Raw genomic sequence first — 24,168 nt, 5'->3', positions numbered from 1 at the left:
ACGGAGCGCAGAGCCTGATGTAGGCCCAGTCTCACTCCTGAGGTCATCACCCACATGGAAATCAAGCAGATGCTCAATGAACTGAGTCACCAGGTGCCCCCAGTATCATACTATTTGATTACTACTGGTTGGTAATACAGTTTGAAGTTGTATTACCCGCAATTGTTTTACTTCCAGATTTGTTTTTCTTTTTCAAGATTGCTTTGGCTGTATGAGGTCTTCTGTGGTTCCATACAAATTTTAGGATTGTTTGTTCTAGTTCCATGAAAAATGCTGTTGGTGTTTGTGTAGGGTTTGTGTTAAATCTGTAGATTGCTCTGGGTAGTATGGACATTTTAACAATACTTGTTCTTCAAACCCATGAGTGTGGCATGTCTTTCTGTTTCTTTGCATTGTTTTGAATTTCTTTCATGAGTGTTTTATAGAGTATAGGTCTTTCATCTTCTTGGTTAAGAAGTATTTAATTATTTTTGGTGCAATTGTACATGGGGTTTTCTTGATTTCAATTTCTGCTGATTCATTATTAGTGTATAGAAATGCAGTGGATTTCTGTATGTTGATTTTATGTCTTTTGAATTTACTGGATTCATTTATCAGTTCTAGTCTTTTGGTGGAGCCTTTAGGGTACTGTATATATGGCATCATGTCATCTGCAAATAGTGAAAATTTCATTTCCTCCTTACCAATTTCTATGCCCTATTTTTTTTTCCCTTTTTCTTGTCTGACTGCTGTGGCTAGGACTTTTTACAAAATGTGTAAAAGTGGTAAGAGTTAACTTCCGTGCCTTGTTCCTGACCTTAGGGGAAAAGCTCTCAAGTTTTTCACCACTCAGTCTGATGTTGGCTGTGGGTTTTTCATATAAGGCCTTTATTATGTTGAGATATGTTCTGTGTAGACCTTCTTTGGTGAGGGTTTTTACCATGAATGGATGTTGTACTTTGTCACATGCTTTTTTCTGCATTACTGAGATGATAATATGGTTTTTTTCCTTTCTCTTATGGATGTGATGAGTCATGCTGATTGACGAATATTGAGCCATCTTGCATCCTGGGAATAAATGCCACTTGATTGGTGTTGTATGATTTTTTTTTTTTAAATATTTTGTTGAATTTGGTTTGCTAATGATACTGTTGGGGATATTTGCATCCATATTTATAAGAACTGTTGGCCTTTAGTTCTTTTTTTGTGGTGTCTTTATGAGTTTTTTTTTTTTTTTTAAAGATTTTATTTATTTATGTATTTGACAGACAGAGATCACAAGTAGGCAGACAGGCAGAGAGAGAGGAAGGGAAGCAGGCTCCCTGCCAAGCAGAGAGCCCAATGCGGGGCTCGATCCCAGGACCCTGGGATTATGACCTGAGCCTAAGGCAGAAGCTTTAACCCACTGAGCCACCCAGGCACCCCTTTTATCAGGTTTTTATCTCAAGGTGATACTGGTCTCCTAGAATGAATTTGGAAGTTTTCATTCCTCTTCTGTTTTGTGGAATAGTTTAAGAAGAATAGGTATTAATTCTTTAAATGGTTGGTAGAAATATCTGTGAAGCCATCTCATCATGGAATTGTGTTTTTTTACAGATTCAATTTCGTTGTTGGTAATTAGTCTATTCAAATTTTCTATTTATTTCTGCTTTAGTTTTGGTAGGTTATATGTTTCTAGGAATTTATGCATTTGTTCAGTTCAGTTTGTTGGCATATAGGTTTTCATAATATTCTGTTAAAATTGTATTTCTGGGGGCACCTGGGTGGCTCAGTGGATTAAGCCGCTGCCTTCGGCTCAGGTCATGATCTCAGGGTCCTGGGATCGAGTCCCACATCGGGCTCTCTGCTCAGCAGGGTGCCTGCTTCCCTCTCTCTCTCTCTCTGCCTGCCTCTCTGTCTGCTTGTGATCTCTCTCTGTCAAATAAATAAAATCTTAAAAAAAAAATTGTATTTCTGTGGTGTTGGTTGTTATTTCTTCTCTTTCATTAGTAATTTTGTTTCTTTAGGTCCTCTCTTTTTTAGGAGTCATTGTAGAGGTTTATCACTTTTGTTTACCTTCTAAAAGAGCCAGCTTCTGGTTTCCTCTGTTCTGTTGTTTCTTTTTAGCTTGCATATCATTTATTTCTGGTCTGATCTTTTTTATTTCTTTTCCTGGGTTTGGGTTTTGTTTTTTCTTTATCTAGCTCCCTTAGGTGTAAAGTTATGTTGTTTGAGATTGTTCAGACTTCTTGAGGTAGGTGTATATTGCTCTACACTTTCCTCTTTAAAATTTTTAATAAATTTTATTTTTTAAAAACTATTATGATTTTTTTAAAGATCTTAATTTTTTCAGAGAGAGTGAGAAAGGGAGTATGAGCTGGGGGAGGAGCAGAGGGAGAGAGAGAAGCAGATTCCCTGCTGGGCAGGAAGCCCAATGTGGGGCTTGATCCCAGGACCCTGGGATCATGACCCGAGCTGAAGGCAGATGCTTAACTGACTGAGCCATCCAGGTGCCCTGTAAGCTTTTATTTTTAAGTAATCACTATATTCAAAATGGGGTTTGAACCCACACCCTGAAATTAATAGTTGTATGCTCCACTGACTGAACCAGCCAGGTGCCCGTATACACGCCTCTCTTAGAACCACTTTTGCAGGGCGCCTGGGTGGCTCAGTGGGTTAAAGCCTCTGCCTTCGGCTCAGGTCATGGTCTCAGGGTCCTGGGATCGAGCCCTACATCAGGCTTTCTGCTCCGTGGGGAGTCTGCTTCCTCCTCTCTCTGCCTGCCTCTCTGCCTACTTGTGATTTCTGTCAAATAAATAAATAAAATTAAAAAAAAAAAAAAAAAAAAAGAACCACTTTTGCTGTACCCTAAAGATTTTGGACTATTGTGTTTTCATTTTCATTTGTTTCTGTGTATTTTTTTTCTCTGATTTTTTTTCATTGATTGTTTTAAAGATTTCATTTATTTATTGACACAGTGAGAGTGAATGAGCGCACACAAGCAGAGGTAGTGGGAGTGGGGGAACAGGCTTCCTTTGGAGCAGGGAGCCCAACACGGGGCTTGATCCCAGGATCCCAGAATCATGACATGAGCCAAAGGCGGACGCTTAACCCACTGAGCCACCCAGGCACTCCTGTTCGTTATTTAGTAGCATGTTATTTAACCTTCATGTATTTGTGTCCTTTCCAGAGTTTTTCCTGTAGTTGATTTCTAGTTTCATAGCAATGTGGTTAGAAAAGATGCATAGTATGACTTTGATTGTTTTTAATTTTTTGAGATTTGGTTTTTGGCCTAGTATGTGTTTTAGAGAATGTTCATGTGCACTTGAAAAGAATGTGCATTCTCTTTTAGGATAGGATGTTCTGAAAATGTCTGTTAAATCCATGTCCAATGTGTCATTCAAAGCCACTGTATGATTGTTGATTTTCTGTTTGGATGTAAGTGGAGTGTTAAAGTCCTCTATTATTAAATTACTACTGATGGGTGTTCTTTCATTGTTTGTTGGCTTTAGTGATATAGCTGGATTCCTTTCACTTTATTGTTTGCATATTACTGGTTTTCGATTTGTGGTTGCCCTTTGGTTTGTATATAACACCTTCTGCATATAGCAGTCTGTATCAAGTTGGTGGTCACTTAAGTTTTTTTAAAAGATTTATTTATTTTAGTGAGCTAGAGCACTGAGTGGGGAAGGGGCATAGGGAGAGAATCCTCAAGCAGACTCCCCACTGAGTGATGGGCTTGATTCCACAATCCATGAGATCACAACCTGAGTTGACACCAAGAGTCAGACAGCCAACCGAATGAGCCACCCAGGTGCCCTTTAAGTTTATTTTAATGGTTGTATTTTTTAAAATTTTAGTTTCCATTATAGTTAACATATAATGTTACTACTTTCTGCTTAAGTTTAAATCTCTTCTTTACCCTTCTGTCAACGTTTTAGGTATATGGTGTCATATTTTTGAGGTATATAACATTGTCCTTGGACTAGTCCATATGTTTTGCTATGCTTACCATAAGTGTAGCTACCGTCTATCACCATGCTACAACCCCAATATAATATGATTGACTATTTTCCCTATGCTGTATCTTTTATCCTTGTGACTTACTTATTCCATAAATGAAAGCCTGTATTTACGACTCCTCTTATCCTGTTTTGTCCATCACCCCACTTCCCTCCCCTTTGGCAACCACCAATACTCTGTATTTATGGGTCTGTTTCTGCTTTTCATTAGCTTTGATATTTATGTTTTATTATTAGCATTATTAGTTTTGATATTCATTGTTTTGATATATTTTTTTAAGATTTTATTTTTTTATTTGACAGAGAGATCACAAGTAGGCAGAAAGAGGCAGGCAGAGAGAGAGAGGAGGAAGCAGGCTCCCTACTGAGCAGAGAGCCCAAAGCGGGGCTCGATCTCAGGACCCTGAGATTGTGACTTGAGCCGAAGGCAGAGGCTTAACCCACTGAGCCACCCAGGTGCCCCTGTTTTGATATGTAGATTCCATGTGTAAGTGAAATCATGAGGTATTTTTCTTCCTCTGTCTTATGTCACCATCGGGCTCTCTGCTCAGCAGGGTGCCTGCTTCCCTCTCTCTCTCTCTCTGCCTGCCTCTCTGTCTGCTTGTGATCTCTCTCTGTCAAATAAATAAAATCTTAAAAAAAAAATTGTATTTCTGTGGTGTTGGTTGTTATTTCTTCTCTTTCATTAGTAATTTTGTTTCTTTAGGTCCTCTCTTTTTTAGGAGTCATTGTAGAGGTTTATCACTTTTGTTTACCTTCTAAAAGAGCCAGCTTCTGGTTTCCTCTGTTCTGTTGTTTCTTTTTAGCTTGCATATCATTTATTTCTGGTCTGATCTTTTTTATTTCTTTTCCTGGGTTTGGGTTTTGTTTTTTCTTTATCTAGCTCCCTTAGGTGTAAAGTTATGTTGTTTGAGATTGTTCAGACTTCTTGAGGTAGGTGTATATTGCTCTACACTTTCCTCTTTAAAATTTTTAATAAATTTTATTTTTTAAAAACTATTATGATTTTTTTAAAGATCTTAATTTTTTCAGAGAGAGTGAGAAAGGGAGTATGAGCTGGGGGAGGAGCAGAGGGAGAGAGAGAAGCAGATTCCCTGCTGGGCAGGAAGCCCAATGTGGGGCTTGATCCCAGGACCCTGGGATCATGACCCGAGCTGAAGGCAGATGCTTAACTGACTGAGCCATCCAGGTGCCCTGTAAGCTTTTATTTTTAAGTAATCACTATATTCAAAATGGGGTTTGAACCCACACCCTGAAATTAATAGTTGTATGCTCCACTGACTGAACCAGCCAGGTGCCCGTATACACGCCTCTCTTAGAACCACTTTTGCAGGGCGCCTGGGTGGCTCAGTGGGTTAAAGCCTCTGCCTTCGGCTCAGGTCATGGTCTCAGGGTCCTGGGATCGAGCCCTACATCAGGCTTTCTGCTCCGTGGGGAGTCTGCTTCCTCCTCTCTCTGCCTGCCTCTCTGCCTACTTGTGATTTCTGTCAAATAAATAAATAAAATTAAAAAAAAAAAAAAAAAAAAAGAACCACTTTTGCTGTACCCTAAAGATTTTGGACTATTGTGTTTTCATTTTCATTTGTTTCTGTGTATTTTTTTTCTCTGATTTTTTTTCATTGATTGTTTTAAAGATTTCATTTATTTATTGACACAGTGAGAGTGAATGAGCGCACACAAGCAGAGGTAGTGGGAGTGGGGGAACAGGCTTCCTTTGGAGCAGGGAGCCCAACACGGGGCTTGATCCCAGGATCCCAGAATCATGACATGAGCCAAAGGCGGACGCTTAACCCACTGAGCCACCCAGGCACTCCTGTTCGTTATTTAGTAGCATGTTATTTAACCTTCATGTATTTGTGTCCTTTCCAGAGTTTTTCCTGTAGTTGATTTCTAGTTTCATAGCAATGTGGTTAGAAAAGATGCATAGTATGACTTTGATTGTTTTTAATTTTTTGAGATTTGGTTTTTGGCCTAGTATGTGTTTTAGAGAATGTTCATGTGCACTTGAAAAGAATGTGCATTCTCTTTTAGGATAGGATGTTCTGAAAATGTCTGTTAAATCCATGTCCAATGTGTCATTCAAAGCCACTGTATGATTGTTGATTTTCTGTTTGGATGTAAGTGGAGTGTTAAAGTCCTCTATTATTAAATTACTACTGATGGGTGTTCTTTCATTGTTTGTTGGCTTTAGTGATATAGCTGGATTCCTTTCACTTTATTGTTTGCATATTACTGGTTTTCGATTTGTGGTTGCCCTTTGGTTTGTATATAACACCTTCTGCATATAGCAGTCTGTATCAAGTTGGTGGTCACTTAAGTTTTTTTAAAAGATTTATTTATTTTAGTGAGCTAGAGCACTGAGTGGGGAAGGGGCATAGGGAGAGAATCCTCAAGCAGACTCCCCACTGAGTGATGGGCTTGATTCCACAATCCATGAGATCACAACCTGAGTTGACACCAAGAGTCAGACAGCCAACCGAATGAGCCACCCAGGTGCCCTTTAAGTTTATTTTAATGGTTGTATTTTTTAAAATTTTAGTTTCCATTATAGTTAACATATAATGTTACTACTTTCTGCTTAAGTTTAAATCTCTTCTTTACCCTTCTGTCAACGTTTTAGGTATATGGTGTCATATTTTTGAGGTATATAACATTGTCCTTGGACTAGTCCATATGTTTTGCTATGCTTACCATAAGTGTAGCTACCGTCTATCACCATGCTACAACCCCAATATAATATGATTGACTATTTTCCCTATGCTGTATCTTTTATCCTTGTGACTTACTTATTCCATAAATGAAAGCCTGTATTTACGACTCCTCTTATCCTGTTTTGTCCATCACCCCACTTCCCTCCCCTTTGGCAACCACCAATACTCTGTATTTATGGGTCTGTTTCTGCTTTTCATTAGCTTTGATATTTATGTTTTATTATTAGCATTATTAGTTTTGATATTCATTGTTTTGATATATTTTTTTAAGATTTTATTTTTTTATTTGACAGAGAGATCACAAGTAGGCAGAAAGAGGCAGGCAGAGAGAGAGAGGAGGAAGCAGGCTCCCTACTGAGCAGAGAGCCCAAAGCGGGGCTCGATCTCAGGACCCTGAGATTGTGACTTGAGCCGAAGGCAGAGGCTTAACCCACTGAGCCACCCAGGTGCCCCTGTTTTGATATGTAGATTCCATGTGTAAGTGAAATCATGAGGTATTTTTCTTCCTCTGTCTTATGTCACTTAGGATAATACTCTGTAGGTCCATTCATGGACCATTCCCTATTTTGGGAAGATAACATTCTTTCTTACGGCTGAGTAATATTTTATTGTGTATGCATGCATGTGTGTGTAGACATATGGACCATGGACCATTAGGATAATACTCTGTAGGTCCATTCATGGACCATTCCCTATTTTGGGAAGATAACATTCTTTCTTATGGCTGAGTAATATTTTATTGTGTATGCATGCATATGTGTGTAGAATTAATTTTTTGAGGAACCTCCATACTGCTTTCCACAGTGGCTGCACAGATTAAAGTCCCACCATCATTTTTCCCACCCTCACCACACTTAATTGATCTTTTTGATTCTCACCATTCTGACATGTATAAGGTTGATAACTCATAGTGGTTTTGATTTGCATTTCCCTGATGAGTAATGATGTTGAACATCATTAGTAATGTCTGTTTGGGCCCTCTGCCCATTTTTAATCAGATTGTTTTTTGTGTTGTATAAGTTCTTTATAAATTTTGGATATTAACAAATATCAGGTACGCCATTTGCAAATATCTTCTTCTATTTAGTAGGTTGTCTTTTAGTTTTGTTGGTGTCCTTTGCCATGTAAAAGCTTCTTATTTTAGTGTAATCAGAATAGTTTATTTTTGCTTTTTTTTTTTTTTTTTTTGCCTAAGGAAACATATCTAGAAAAATATTGCTGAGGTTGATGTTCAAGGGATTACTGCCTATGTTTTTTTGAGAAGTTTTAGATCTCACATTTAGTTCTTTAATCCATTATGAATTTGTTTTTGTGTATGGTGTGAGAAAGTGGCCCATTGTCATTCTTCATGTGGCTGTCCAGTTGTCACAACACTGTTTATTGATGAGACTTGTTTTTTCCTCATTGTATGTTCTTGCTGCTTTTATTGTGGATTAATTGACCATATATTCATGGGTTCAATTCTGGATTCTCTCTTGTCTTCCATTGATCTATGTGTTTGTTTTTGTGCCAGTATTACACTGTTTTGATTACTAGAGCTTTGTAATAGAACTTTAAGTTTGGAATTGTGATGCCTCCTGCTTTCCTTTTATTTTTAAAGATTTTTCTGGCTATTTGGGGTGTTTTGTGGTTCCGTACAAATTTTAGAATTATTTCTAAATAATAATAATAATAATCTAGAATTATTATTTCTTCTGGTTCTGTGAAAAATGCTGTTGGTATTTGGATAGGGATTGAATTGGATTTGTAGATTGCTTATGACCATTTCGTTGGTATTAATTCCATCTTCCAATCCATGAATGTAGAATCTTTTTTATTTGTGTCATATTCAGTTTCTTTCATCAGTGTTTCATCGTTTTCAGAGTATAGGTCTTTCATTTTCTTGGTTACGTTTATTCCTAGGTATTTATTATTTTTGGTGCAATTATAAGTGGCTTTTTAATAAAATTTATTTTTCTGCTGCTTTGTTAAGTGATACTGGTTTTAATGCTTCATTTTTAAAGATTTTATTTATTTGTCCATATGACAGAGATCACAAGTAGGCAGAGAGGCAGGCATAGGGGGAGGGGGAAGCAGGCTGTCTGCTGAGCAGAGAGCCCAATGCGGGGCTCGATCCCAGGACTCTGAGATTATGACCTGAGCCGAAGGTAGAGGCTTAACCCACTGAGCCACCCAGGCGCCCAGTGCTTCTTTTTTAGTGTAACGACTTAGTTTTTTTTGTACTGTTTAGGACCTTCTGATCAATATGAATTAAAGGCGTTCTTGTTTTATTCTGAATCTTAGAAGGAGAAGTTTTTTTTTTTTTTAAAGATTTTATTTATTTATTTGTCAGAGAGAGAGAGAGAGAGAGCGAGCACAGGCAGACAGAGTGGCAGGCAGAGGCAGAGGGAGAAGCAGGCTCCCCACAGAACAAGGAGCCTGATGTGGGACTCGATCCCAGGACGCTGGGATCATGACCTGAGCCGAAGGCAGCTGCTTAACCAACTGAGCCACCCAGGTGTCCCCAGAAGGAGAAGTTTTAACATTAGACCATTAGTATAGTGTTTGCTATAAAACTTAAATAGGTATTTTTGATTAGAGTGGAGCCATACATTTTTTATTTCCAAATTTGTTTCTGTGTCCTTGCCTTTGGTAAGACTTAGTATTATAACTTGTTATTTGATAATTTGCTTAGGATCTTTGTTCTTCCTGATACTTAAGCCATTATTTATGAGACTACAACTATAAAGTAAGCATATTTTGAAAAAATTATAATTCTTAGGTTAGTACTTACATTAAGAGTTTAATTCAGTAAATTGTTGATACTGTAATCTATAAAATATATTTCCTTTAGTTGGATATTGAAATGACTAGAAATCACAGGTAATTTGGTATTTTTTAGAAGGAAGAAAGATTTTTTATTAAAAACTAAGGTTATTTATTAAAAAGCTAATTTAGCGCTATGGTACTTGTGTTTGCTTTCATAGGAAGAGGTGTAGAGTATCCTGTAGTAAGATGATATTACCAGAATAGGTAGATAGTACTCCCTTTTGAGCAAGAAGGTAACATTCACTAGATTGATACTATGTATATTTTAAAATGTATATAGGTTACTCACCTGATTTGTGTATAATCCTGTTTTTTAGTTTATTCTTTTTAAAATATGTAAAAATGTATATAGTTTTAAAACCAACAAAATATTTAGTGTTCTTGTTTGTAGTTACAGTGATGTGTATTATGTGTATTTCACATAATCATTATACATTAATGTCATATTTGTTTCTTTATAGATTAGAATATGGCTACATATCCCTGCTGTCATGCAGCACATTATCCCTTTTAGGACCTATGTTATTAGGTAAGTTTATAAAATCTTTTCCTCTTGATTAACAATGTAATACATTTAAATAGTTCTTAACATAGTGTAGAATTATGTTGTTAGAAAGTCCCTTGTACTGTACTCATATCCTCTAGGGAAAATTTTAATTGACAGTTTGATGTGTAATATTTTTTATGCTCACGTAGGCTCATATTTAATATTTACTTTTAAGCAATTTATTTTGGACCTTTTTTTCTTAAAAATTTTTTTTTTTTTTTTTTTTTAAAGTAATACTTACACCCAGCATGGGGCTCAAACTCAAAACCACTACCTAGATCAAGAGTTGTATGTTCCAGCAACTGAACCAGCCAGATTCTTCTGGACCTTTTTTTTCCTTTTACATGAATGTATAAAGAGGTTCACAGTGTTTACATGGTAGTCCACCTTATGCAGTCAACAAAGATATACAAGGATATTATGTTCTAGGCATTGGGGATATAGCAGAGAAGAAAAGATTTCTCTTTTTGTGCAGACTCTGTATAGGAATATAGGATGTAAGCTTTGAAGTTGGAAAGAATGGGACATTAAAGTAGAAGCAGACTGTTGTGTAATATAACGTGTAGGGAGGAATAATTATGATATGAGGTTGGATAAGCAAGGGCAGGTTATTTTGGATGTTAAAGCCATTATAAAGAGTTTGGATTTAATTTTAGCAAAGGGATTCTATTCAGTGCTTTTCAGCAGGTGAGTCATGATGATTTAGCAGATGACTTCGGCTTTTAAATGTATCATAAATTGTAGGGTTGTCAGAGTAGAAGCTGGGAGACCAGTTGAAAGGTTAGCGTAGTAGTCCTGGAAAGGAATGATGGTATGATGGTTACTGGTGCAAGGATTGCTTATGGTGATTTTGAAAATTGAATTGATGTAAGCGAAAATAAAGTGAATAGGATTGGTGATTCTGGGATTTAAAGGGGGTGGGCATCACTTAAGCGCCCCACCTCAATTTCTCTTTTGTGCTGTATCATTAACGGAGATGTGAAAGACTGGGAGAACTTTGAGACTTAATTTTGCGATGCCTGTGGAACATTTAAGTGGCACTGGTGAATTGGGAGTATAAGCATATAATGAAGAACAGTACCATTAATTGAGTTATCAGTATAAGGACAGCAGTTATTAAACACTTCATGGAAGTGAATGAGAGATTATCTGGGTAGAGAATCTAGAAAGTGAATAGAAGTGTGTTGAGGATGGAACCTTTGTATGAGTTTGCTTTTGCTGAGTAAGAAAACCACCCCCAAATCTTAGTGACTTAAAATAACAGCCATTTATTATTTCTCACAGTTCTTGGGCTGACTAGTTCTTTTGTTTTGGGCTGACGAGGCTGGAGTTGCATGCTCTAAAGATAGCACCTCACTCATGTATCCTCTGGTTGACAGGTTGAGTGTTACTGGAAGTGGAGGCGAGTTCCTGTTCATCTTACAGTTGTCTAGTTGTTAGTTGGGGCATCAGCCATGTCTCCCTCATCCAGCAGCCTAACCTGGGTTCCTTTTCTTGGTGATGGAAGAGTTCCCATCAAGAAAGGGCAAGCTCAAAGGCATTTTAAACTTCTGTTTCTGTCACATCTTTTATTGTTCCATTGGTTAAATCAGCTTTCGTGGTAAAGCTCAGAATCAGGGAGTAGAGAAATAGATGACACCTCTTGATGGGAAGAGTGGCGAAGTTGTATTGCAAAGACCTATGTAAAGTGATAGGAGTAGTTTGGGGCTGTTTTGCAATCCATTAACAAACCTCAAGGATGTTGAAAGGTTGGGTATAGGAGGAGGAACTAACCAAATAGAACAGGCAGGACCTGAGGAAAACCAGTGGTTTGTGATATCCGAAGCCAAATAAAAAAGTTTTTAAAAAATATACACATTTAAAGAGGTTTGCTTGTGTGGGGGGGTAGATGTACTGTTACATATGAAAGTAGCAGGAGCTGTGTACATGACAGGTATGAGAATAAAAAGCTTCAGTGGAGGTGCAGAGTCCAGTGTTAAATGACTTGGCTCTTGGCAGTTTCTGCTTCAAGTTGGACTCAGCAAAGGACATAGTGCCTCAGGTCACAATATTTGAAGCATCACTTAGGAATAATTTAAATTGGGATTGTTAATCCTAGGATGTCAGGTTCTACTTTACTAAACATTTTGGAGGTATGGAGCAAATGAATATTATTGAATTATTGAAGAGGTTTTAGGAGTATTTTGCAAATTTTTATATATGTTTTATTTCTGAATCGTTTAAGGTATTTATGCAAGCTCTCTGATCAGGAGTTAAGACAGAGTGCGGCTCGAAACATGGCTGACTTAATGTGGAGCACAGTGAAAGAACCATTGGATACAACATTATGCTTTGATAAAGAAAGCCTAGATCTTGCATTTAAATACTTCATGTCACCGACTTTGACTATGAGATTGGCTGGACTAAGTCAGATAACGGTAGGCTATATTTATTTATTTTGAGTCATTTTTAAATTTGCCTTTCGCACTGTCATCATCATCATCATCATAATACCTGCTGTTTATGGAGCACTTATGTGAGACATTATGCTAAGTATTTTACATGTTTTACTTTGTATGGTCCTGATAATTTCAGTATTTTCCTTATTTTATTTTTTAAAGATTTTTAAAAAATAATTTGAGAGAGAGACAGAAAGAGCACAAGTTGGGGGAGGGGCATAGGGAGAAGCAGGCTCCCCACTGAGCAGGAAGCCTGATGCTGGGCTAGATCCGAGCACCCTGGGATCATGACCTGAGCTGAAGGCAGACACTTAACCGACCGAACCACCCAAAAGCCCTGCAAATAATGTTTTAAATAGAAACATGTATAGTAATACATATCTCATCTTGGGGATGAGATAGGGAGGAAGACGTGGTATCCATAAGTCTATATTCTTGCATAATAGCAATTTGCTAGAGCTAAGAAGTTAGCTGAATCCTTTAGAATGGATGTGCTTTTTCTGGTATACCAGGGTCTCCATGAACTTTACTCATTTGTAGTGTAGTTATTCTTGGAGTAACTAGATTTTACCCAGGTATTAGACTTTGTAAATGTAGAAAATACTTGTTGACATTTTTTTGAAGTAAATCATAAATGAATTTATTGAAGAAGCCTTTCCTTAAATTTTATTTCTGTAGTGTGACATACTACTTGCTTGCATTAGGTTTTTGTGTTTTTCCCTTATTTAGCTTTGTTTTCTTGTTTTTTCATATGTACTTAGTGGAATAAAGCATGAGGTATTACTGGTAGGATGAAATTATTTTAATATGATAAAAGAAATGACCAGACTAATTGGTGAGTATGTATATGAATCTTTCTGTTTATGTTTTATAATTTTGATCTGGTTATTGATTTTATATATATCAAACCATGTTTCTTAATAGTTGGTAACATACCAGAAAAAACTAGTAAAAATACCTTTAATTTTTTTTCTCTAATTATAGAATCAACTTCACACCTTCAATGATGTATGCAATAATGAATCCTTGGTATCAGACACAGAAACGTAAGTAGGAATATTTATTTATACATAAGCATATCATTTTATTGTGCAGCTGCTTATATGGTGTATATTTGTATATCATTTTATTGTGCAGCTGCTTATATGGTAAATAATAATTGTGACTATTAGGTTTGAAGTATTTACTAGAAATTCTTTGCCTTGTGGCTTCATTTGTATAGTTTTGAATAAGCTGTCAGAACAGTATGTTGAAACATTTGTTTTTTAAAAGTTATACCAACACATAGTATTAGTGTCACAAAATGCAGAAGGGTACTATTTATAAGGGAAAATTTAGTAGTAAAGAATATGGTATTGATAGTTTTCAGAAAGCACACTTGATGCCAATAATGTGAAGACCTTATTCAACACATTTTTTGGGGAAAAACCAAGTTAGTGATGTTCGTGTTTAGAAAGAAGTAGTTGTTATAGCTTAGGGCTTTTCAGTATCTTGGAAATATTTATTTATTCCAGTATTCCATTTAGGTGTTTGTCCAGTATAGAAATCCATTTTTAAAACTCATTTGGGTAGTAATAGCTTCTGCTTGGACAGAGTTGTATAGTTTTAAGGTGTTAGAAAATTCATAATTATATGAAAGAGTCGTATTTTTGCTTTATTCTACCTTTTGTGCATTGATTTTAATTCTGTCCTGTGGAGTTAATCTCAGTTGAACCCAACCCTTTGTGAATGTGAAAGCCAAAGATGATATCTCTTTACTCTTTTGCATCTCCAAGCTAATGAGTTCTTATTCTTCCAATATATGTTACGGTGTTTAGATATATTACCAGATCATTCTTTCATCTCTGGCAACATTCTTTATTCGTGATCCCCTTAAAATATGTTGCCTGGAGTTGGTCATAGCTTTATAAATTCTGGGTCATATTGGAGTACTATTTCCAGTAGTCAGGACATTACAGAGACTATATCCAGTATGTAAAACTACAGCTCTGGATTTCCCTTTTACTTCTTTAGTGCTGCCTCCTCCATAAGACTGCCTAAGAGAATGTTAAATTTGCCAGTACAGTAATAAACCCCCACCTCTGCCAATCAAAACAAAACAACCCTGGAATATCACTACAGTAACTTCACATGTCCAGGCTAGCTAGATCTTTATGTTGCTGAAACAGTGCATAGAGAGTAAGAAGGCATTCCATTGGGGGGAGAAAAAAACCATGGGGTGTCTGCGTGGCTCAGTCTGTTAAGCATCTGCCTTTGGCTAGGTCAGTGATCTCAGGGTCCTGGGATTAGGTCCCGCATGCTCAGCAGGGAGTCCGCTTCACCCTCTGTCCCCCGTGCCCCCCCCCGCTTGTGTGCATATTCTCTCTCTCTCACAAAGATAAATAAAATCTTTTTTAAAAAAGTATAAGGAATGTGCATTCTAAAGACATGATAAAGGAAAGTGGGAGGAGAGTCCAAATTTTGAGAAACAGTGGATAGAGGTAGTTCAAATTGGGAAGAGGAGCATTCTTACAAGGTGAGAAAATTATTGTTGCAGCCTATGAATTGTCCCTCTCCTTTTTAGCAGTTTTATTAAGGTATAAGTACTGTACCTATCATAAAGTTTACCTGTTTTTATAGTGAATTTTAGGAAATTGACAGGGTTATATGAAAATCATCACAATCCAGTATGTATGTATCTATTTACTTATTTATTTGTTAGAGAGCACCCACAAGCAGGGAGAATGGAAGGCAGAGAGAGAAGCAGGCTCTTCCCTGAGCAAGGAGCCTGATGGTGGGACTTGATCCCAGGACCCTAGGATCATGACTTGAGCTGAAGGCAGACATTTGACTGAGCCACCCAGGAGTCCTGCGCAATCCAGTTTTAGAACATTTCCATCCCTTCAGAAAGATCCCCTTTGCCAATTTGTAGTCAGTTCCTAGTCTTACTCCCACAAATATACTTTCTCTCTATAGATTTACCCATTATGGACATTTCATATGGATGGAATTATGATAATCTTTTTCATTTAGTTTCTTTCAGTTATTCTTTCATTATACTGTTTTTCTTGAGGCTCATTTATGCTGTGGAGTGAAGTAGTACTTCATTCCTTATTGCAAAATAGTATTACATTATGTAGGTACAACATTTTGTTTTTCCATTTACCAGTTCTTATCTATTTTGATTGTTTCCACTCTGGTTCATATGAATAACGCTCCTTTGTTTTATTATTTTAAGGATTTATTTATTTTAGAGCTTGTGGCCCCATGTAGCAGGGGAAGGGACAAAGGGAGAGGGAGAGAATCTCTGGCAGACTTCTCAATGAGCATAGAGCCTGAAGTGAGGCTCGATCTTTTGACCCTAAGATCATGACCTAAACCAAAATCAAGAGTTGGACACTTAACTGATGAGCACCTGGGAGTCCCCTGAATAATGGTCCTTTAAACATTTGCGTACCTTTTTATGAAAACATGTTTTCATTTCTCTTGGTAAATAGGAGTGTAATGGCTGGTTTTTATGCTCATTTTGTGTCTCACTTAAAAAAAAAATTATCAAAATGTTTTTTAGCATAGCTGCATCGTTTTACATTCCTACTAGTAATGTATGAGGGATCCAGTTTCTCCCCGTTCTCAGCAGCACTTGTTATTATCTGTGTTTTTGATTATAGCTATGCTAGTGGGTAGAAAGTAGTATTTCATTATGGCTTTAATTTGTATTTCCCTAATTAATGACGTTGAACATCTTTTTATATGGTTATGTGCTGTTCTATTTTGTGTTTTGTTTTTGTTTTTGTTTTTTTTTAAGTGAATTGCTTTTGCACTTTTTTGCCCAGTTTTTAATTAATTGTCTTTTTTATGGACTCTAGTATAAGATCTGTACTACAGAATGTTCATAGGTGCTTAAGAAGACCATTTAGCTTTCCTCCCATCTTTCTCTGCTGCCACAGTGATGCACATGAATGTCCTGGCAGTTGCTCACAGCAGTATTAACAATGCTGAAAAGAGATGCAAATGCCAGGTTCTAATTAGGCCATGCTCCAAAGTCATCTTCTGGTTTCTTTCTTTCTTTCTTTCTTTTTTTTTTTTTTTTTTTTCTATCTTCTGGTTTCTAACTGTGATGATGAAGCAGGTTTACATTGGTAAATTTTGAAATCACTGATAAGTACAGAGCTGGGAAAGTTGTTTTGAACCTCACAGGCAGGTTAAACAAATGTGGAATAATCAGCTCCAGATTTGATATATAAGTCAGAGTTCTAGAAAAATGGCAGAATAATCTGCTTCCCACGAGTTTGGTTTCATTGTACTGACAACCTCAGCTGGCATCGTGGACCATGAAGAAGCAAGGTGAAAACACCGAGGAGGGAAAACCCTAGGGTTCTTTTTCTACAGATATAATACATATGTCAAAAAACATGCCTCTGTTGACTCTTGTGCTTCCAAAAAAAAAAAAAAGTTTTTTTTTTGTTGTTGTTTTTTTTGCTATTATTTTATAGAGTGTTGTGTAAAGATGTAATGAGTTTTTAGTATTGTTTGCCCTCTGTACTCTTGTTTTTCTGTCTAGTTCTGTTATTAAGAGTAGGTTATTGAAGTCTCCAATTCCATTTAATCCTCCTCATTTTGTGGATTCCGTATTTGTGAATTTGCCTGTTTGCTGCAATTTATTTCTAATCCCCAAATCAATACTTGTGTTGCTTTCACGGTCATTTGTGAACACGCTCAGAACAGTAAAAAATTTGAGTCTTTAAATATGCACATTTCCAACTGAAGTAAAACAAGGTAATGCTCTACCTTCTTGTTTTAGTGCTGGTACAGTGGTGACCAGAAGATGGAAATGGTAGCAGGCAGTGTGCATTGTAGTGCAGGAAGCTCCAGTTCTGAGGCCATTTGAGTAGAAAATGAATCCTAACTCTAGGTTAGTGGAACAGCCTCAACCACGTCACCTAAATACTTCTGAACCTCAGTTTGTAAGACACAGAGAAAGGAAGATAAGTTGTTTTTTAGTGTAGCAACTTTATTTTTTATATCCTATTTTTATTTATTTATTTTTTAAAAGATTTTATTTATTTATTTGACAGAGAGATCACAAGCAGGCAGAGAGGCAGGCAGAGAGAGAGGAGGAAGCAGGCTCCCCGCTGAGCAGAGAGCCTGACGCGGGGCTCGATCCCAGGACTCTGAGATCATGACCCGAGCCGAAGGCAGCGGCCTAACCCACTGAGCCACCCAGGCGCCCCTATATCCTATTTTTAAAAGATTTTATTTATTTGACAGAAAAAGAGAGCATGCACAGAAGTAAGGGAGAGGGAGAAACAGACTCCCATGGATCAGGGAGTCCGATGTGGGGCTTGATTCCAGGACCCTGGGATCATGACCTGAGCGTAAGGCAGAAGCTTAACCAACTGAACCACCCAGGCGCCCCATGCAACAACTTTATAGAATTGTCATGAGCAACAAAATTGACTGTATTGTCTTTATTTCTCTTCAGTTGTATGTATGTATGTGTGTATAATGGAATACAGTTGGAAAGAATGAAATCTTCCATTCATGACAACGTGGATGGACCTTGAGGATGTTACAGTGAGATAAGTCACACAGAGAAAGATATATTTTGTAGGAACCTTATATGTGGGCATGAAAAACAACAAATCCAAGCTTGTAGTGATTGTCAGAGGTGGGGGTGGGGAGTGAGTGAAATGGTGAAAGGGCTCAAAAGGTGTAAATTTCTAGTTAAAAAATAAATTGGGGTCGTAATGTATAGCATGTCAACTATAGTTACTAATACTGTAATGCATATTTGGAAGTTACTAAGAGATTAGATCTTAAAGGTTCTTATTCTCACAAGAAAAAGAAATTTGTAACTGCATAATAATGGATGTTAACTAGAGTTAGTGTGGTGATCATTTCATAATATATACAGATATTGATCATTGTTGTATTCCTGAACTAATAAAATGTTATATGTCATGGTCTCTGATGGCATTTTTACATAAGGGGAAATAGCCTCCCTTGCATTACCCTTAATGAAATGGGAGCTTCAAGATAAATTTTAGTTCTGTGAAGTGCATGTCTTTAAATTAGTTTCACATATGGATTGTAGAACAAATTGTGTACCTAGATCATGTATGTTTTGCATTTAATCAAACCTGCAGTCTTCCAGTCAAAGGCAAATGGCAAGTTACATTCTTGTACTGAGTCATGGTCCTAAAGAGAATCCACTTTAGGATGCAGTTGATGTTAATGATGCGTTCTTTTTACACATTAAAGGAGCAGGTGAGAATAGTTTGAAAAAGGATTCAAGAGTTCAGTATTGGCTAATTTAGTGTAGTGGCTTTTTATAGTGTAACTGCCGCAGCGAGTAGCAAGAATTGGCTGTATTTGTCTTTTTCTCCCTTCAGTTCTTTTACTTTTTGTTCTCATGTATTTTGGGACTTTTTTTTCCCTTTGGTCCATATATGTTTATAATTGCTATGTTCGTGATACTTTCATCCATTTATCAGTAAAAAATGTCCCACTTTGTCTCTTTGAAACATTTTTTGGCTTAAAGTTTATTTTGTCTGATGTTACTATAGCCAATGCAACTTTATTGTTTTCTTGGTGTATCTTTTTCCATTCTTATTTTTTCCCCCATTCTCTTACTTTCAACCTGTTTGTGTTTTGGATCTAAAGCCTGCCACTCACTCACTTACTTACTTACTTACTTACTTACTTATTTAAAAAGCTTGTCATTTAGAGGCAGGATTTAAAAACCAAATCCTGTAATCTCTCTCTCTCTCTCTCTTTTTTTTAAAGTAGGCTCCACGCACAGTGTGGGGCTTGAACTCAGAACCCTGAGATTAAGAGTTGTGTGCTTTACTCTCTGAACCAGCTAGGCATCTTCATCTCTCCCTTTTGATTGGAGTATTTTGATTGGAGTATTTAATCCATTTATTCTTAATGTCATTCTGTATTTGGATTTACATCTGCCATTTTGCTGTTAGTTTTCTGTGTGCCTCCTTTTTTGTTTTTCTGTTTCTCCTTTACTGCTTTTATCCTAGTATACCATTTTAATTCCATTGATTTTTTTTTTAATACTTGAAAAATTATTTTCTTGGTGACTGCATTATAGGTTATAGTATGCATCTTAGTTACTTAGTCTTTAGATCAATAATGGAATTTTAGTAAAATATTGAAAAATTGTTCTAGTATAGTGCTATTCCTTTGTTTCTGATGAGAGGCCAGCTGTTAAACATACTGTGGTTCCCTTGTACACACATTTCATTTTCTCTTTCTGATCTCAAGATTTTGCTCTTCATCTTTGCCTTTTAACAATTTGATGATGAGCTGTGCATCTCCTTGTGTTTATCTACCTTAGTTGGAGTTTGTTGTGATTTCTGGATATGTAGATGACCTTTTTTTTTTTTTTTTTTTTAAATCAACATGGGACATTTTGACCATAATTTCTATATTGTTTGTTTGTTTGTTCTGCCTATTCCTGGGAGTCCACTTACATGTATGTATCCAGAGCCCTGAATAATTGTGATTGATAATGTTGTTTAATTCTGTACTTGGCTAAGTTATAGTCACAGTTCTGAATTAATAGAAAAGTCCAAGGTCTCCTTATAATATCCTTGAAGATATTGAAAGAATGAGGTTTATTTTTTATAATTAGTTGTTGAAGTCTCTTTCTGTATGTTATGCAGGTCAGAGAATTGACTCATGGATCATAGCTTTTGTAGGACTATCCAAGAATAGGTAAAATATATCATTAGTATTTTTATTTTTTTAAGATTTCTTTATTTCAAGCGAGAGGAAGAGCAGAGGGAGAAGGACAAGGAGAGGGAGAGAGAGGACAGGGCACAGAACCTGACACAGGGCTTGATCCCATGACCCTGAGATCATGACTTGAGCCAAAATCAAGAGTCAGATGCTTAACTGTCTGAGCCACCTAGGTGCCCCATTTTTTGGAAGATTTTATTTATTTTTATTTTATTAAATTTATTTTTTTAAAGTCTTTTTTAAAAAAAGAGGTTTGTTTTATTCATCAGAGAGAGAGCAAGTGAGCGAGCACAAGCAGGGGGAATGGCAGGCAGAGGGAGAAGAAGGCTCCCTGCTGAGCAAGGAGCTCGATATGGTACTTGATCCCAGAACTATGAGACCATGACCTGAGCTGAAGGCAGACGCCTAACCAGCTGAGCCACTCAAGCATCCTTTTATTTATTTTAGAGGTAACACATATGTGGGGGGCATCAATAGTTTTGTTTTAATCTTTTACCTTTTGAGGCTCATGTATCTAATTCATAGCTTTTTTCCCTCTTTAGACTTAAATGGCTTTTAAAAAAAAGTGTATTTGTTAGAGAGGGAGAGAGTGCACAAGCAGGGAGAGCAGCAGGCAGAGGGAGAAACAGGCTCATTGTTGAGCAAGGAACCTAATGCAGGACTTGATCCCAGTACTCTGGGATCATGACCTGAGCTGAAGTAGATACTTAACCTCCTGAGTCACTCAGGTGTCCCTTAAATGGCTTTTTAAATTCTTGTAACAAAGATAGATTATTTTATCTTTTCATTTTTTCTGTGCATTTCAGTGTATAATTCATGTAGATGGGAAGTTATGGGAGCTCTCATGGCAAGTCCTGTTTTGTCTATTTTCTTCCATACAGAATATACCTATCCCTACTTTTTTCATTAAATAGCCATTTAAAAATGTTTTTAAAGAAATGGGCAATCTGAAGAAGCCTATATCTATTAAAGAAATTGAATTAAGAGTTACTGGCTTTGCTCAGGTGCTTTGATTTTGGCTCAGTTCATGATCTCAGGGTTGTGAAACCAAGCACTGTATTGGGCTCTGTGCCTGTTTAAAGTTCTCTCTCTCTCCTGCCCCAACCCCTTAAAAAGAATTACTGACTTTGCAAAACAGGAAGCACCAGGCCCACTTGTGTTTACTAGTGAATTCTACCTAATGTTTAAAGAAGAAATTTAAGGAAGACGTTACCCTAATACCAAAACCATACAAAGACATGTAAGAAAACTATAGCCCAGTATGTCTCATGAACACAGATGCAAAAATCTTCATAAACTATAAGCAAATCAAATAGAACAGTGTATAAAAAGAACTGTATACCACAACTAAGTGAGAGTTTTATCTTAGGTATGCAAGGCCGGTTGAATTCATGTAATCTATCACATCAACAGGTTATGGAAGGAAAAGCACATCATCATATGAATAGATAAAGAAAAAGCAGTTGGCAAACTTGAACACTTAAGATAAAAACTCAGTAAATTAGGAATAGAGGTTAACTTCCTCAGCTTGGTAAAGAACCTACAGATAACATCATATTAATAGAACCTCAAAGGTTTTCTTATCAGGAACAAGGAAAAATGTGTTCCCTCTCTTCAGGTCTTTCAACATTGTACTGGAATCCTATCTAATGCAGTAAGGCAAAGGAAGGAAATAAAAGTTACACAGATTGGGAAGGAAGAAATTGGTCTTTGACTGGAGATGACATGATTATCTATGTAGAAAATCTGAAAGAATTCAGACTCATGGAACCTAGTGATAAAGGACAGCAAGGTTACAGGATACACAGTGAAAACTCATTTGCCTTTCTATATATCAGCACAGAACACATGAAATTTGAAGTTTATTATTTAAAAAAAATAATAGCATGAGCAGGGAGGGGCAGAGGGACAATTAGACTCCCCACTGAGTGGGGAGCTCAGTATGGGGCTCTATCCCAGGATCGTGAGATATGACCTGAGCTGAAGTCAGATGCTTAACTGAGCCACCCAGGCACCCCTGAAATTTGAAATTTAAAATACAATACCACTTATGTTATCAACACAAAAGTGAAATACTTGGGTATAGATCTTCATATTTTGTTAAATTTCTATGAGTAAAATTATATACTCCGATGAAAGATACCAAGGAACTAAATAAATGAAGAGATACTGCATATTTATGGATAGAACATGCAAAAATATAAAGATAACATTCTTCCCAATTCTGATCTTTAAATTCATTGAAATCTCAGAATCCCAGCAAGTTATTTTCTGGATATCAAGAAAATAACTCTAACGTTTATATGGATAGACAGAGGACACATAATAACCAAGACCGTATTGAAAGGAAAAGAATAAAATTGGAGGACTGATGCTGTCCATCTTCAAGACATACCATAACATTGCAGTAATCAAGACAATGTGGTATTGGTGACATAGATTAATGGAACAGAATAGAGAGCTCAGAAACAGACCATATAAGTATAGTTAGTTGATCCTTGTCAGAAAAGCTAAGGCAATACCATGAAGCAAACGTAGTCTTTTCAACAAATGGCATTGAAATAATTGGACAACCAAATGCAAAAGAAAGAATCTAGACACAGACCTCATACACTTCATAAAGATTAATTTGAAATATATCCTACACATAAACATAAAATGCAAAACTATATAACTCCTAGCAGATAGGAGAAAACCTGGGATGTCCTTGTGTATGGCAATGACCTTTTGGATACAATACCATAATCCATGAAAGAAAGAATTGATAAGCCTGGAGTTCATTTAAGTTAAAAACTTGTGCTTTGTGAAAGAGAGTGTCAAGAGAATGAGAAGATAGCCACAGGGAGAGGGGAAAATATTTGCAAAAGACGTATCTGATGAAGGACTGTTCCCAAAATTTACAGAGAATCATGAAATTCAACAGTAACTACATGAACAATCTGAATAAAAAGTATGGTAAACATTTTCTCAGCCATCTTGCCAATGGAAGAGACACAGATGACAAACACACGAAAAGATGCCCTATATATATATCTTTCATTAGGGAAATGCATATTAAAACATCACTAAAATTCCACTGCACATCTATTAGAACAGTCAAAATTCAGAATACTGATAACACCAAATGCTGACAAGGATGTGGAGCAACAAGAACTCTCATTTGTTGCTAGTTACACTTTGGAAGGCTGTTCGGCAGTTTTTTGTTTTTTTTTTTTTTTTTTTACAAAACTCAACGTACTCTTACCATAGGTCTCACAGTTGTGCTCCCTGATATTTACCCACAGAAGTTGAAAGCTTACATCTCCACAACAGCCTGCAGACGGAGAAATCTTATGTTGAGTGAAAGAAGCCAGATTAAAAAAATTATGGGGGCACCTGGGTGGCTGGGTGGGTGAAAGCCTCTGCCTTCGGCTCAGGTCATGATCCCGGGGTCCTGGGATCCAGCCCCGCATCGGGCTCTCTGCTCAGCAGGGAGCCTGCTTCCTCCTTTCTCTGCCTGCTTGTGATCTCTATCTGTCAAATAAAATCTTTAAAAAAAAAAATCTTTAAAAAATTATGTAGTGTATCTTTTTGACACATGAAATTCTAGATAATGAAAACTATAATAAAGCAGATCACTGAGGAGTATGGTTGTGGAGACTGGAAAAGGGATGGATGACAGAGGGTCTTAAAGATACTTTTTGGGTTAATGTGTGTGTTTGTTATCTTGATGGTAGTGATGAATTCATAGATGTATACCAAAGCTTAAATTCATCAAACTGTGCACTTTAAGTGTCCAGTATATTATAGGTCATATATATCTCAAAGGTGTGAAAGACAATTAACTGATAAATTCATACTACCTTATTGGTAAAACTAATAAAATAGGTTAACTTCTATGCCAATGAGTTAGTAATTCTAAAAGAGAATTGGTAGCTCTTCTTAAAAAATGAAGGGTAATCTAAAACTGTTGT

The 24,168-nt window shown here is 36.7% G+C and overlaps 1 protein-coding gene across 3 annotated transcripts in view; it reads left to right on the top strand.

Moving 5' to 3' along the window:
• Positions 1-24,168, top strand: part of LOC111147962 (ubiquitin specific peptidase 34) — a 244,462-nt gene that overhangs the window by 67,847 nt on the left and 152,447 nt on the right. For all 3 annotated transcript variants that reach the window (XM_022504268.1, XM_022504269.1, XM_022504267.1), the window contains exons 6-8: positions 9,961-10,028; positions 12,271-12,463; positions 13,469-13,530. In XM_022504268.1, coding sequence (XP_022359976.1) covers positions 9,961-10,028; positions 12,271-12,463; positions 13,469-13,530 — 323 coding nt within the window. The remainder of the gene's footprint in view (positions 1-9,960; positions 10,029-12,270; positions 12,464-13,468; positions 13,531-24,168) is intronic.

This window comes from Enhydra lutris, unplaced genomic scaffold (genome assembly GCF_002288905.1).
Source record: "Enhydra lutris kenyoni isolate GAN:26980312 unplaced genomic scaffold, ASM228890v2 scaffoldscaffold18, whole genome shotgun sequence".
In the NCBI taxonomy this organism is placed as follows: Eukaryota; Metazoa; Chordata; class Mammalia; order Carnivora; family Mustelidae; genus Enhydra; species Enhydra lutris.
Note: the sequence above shows the minus strand (reverse complement) of the source record. Positions and strands in the feature narration are given on the sequence as shown.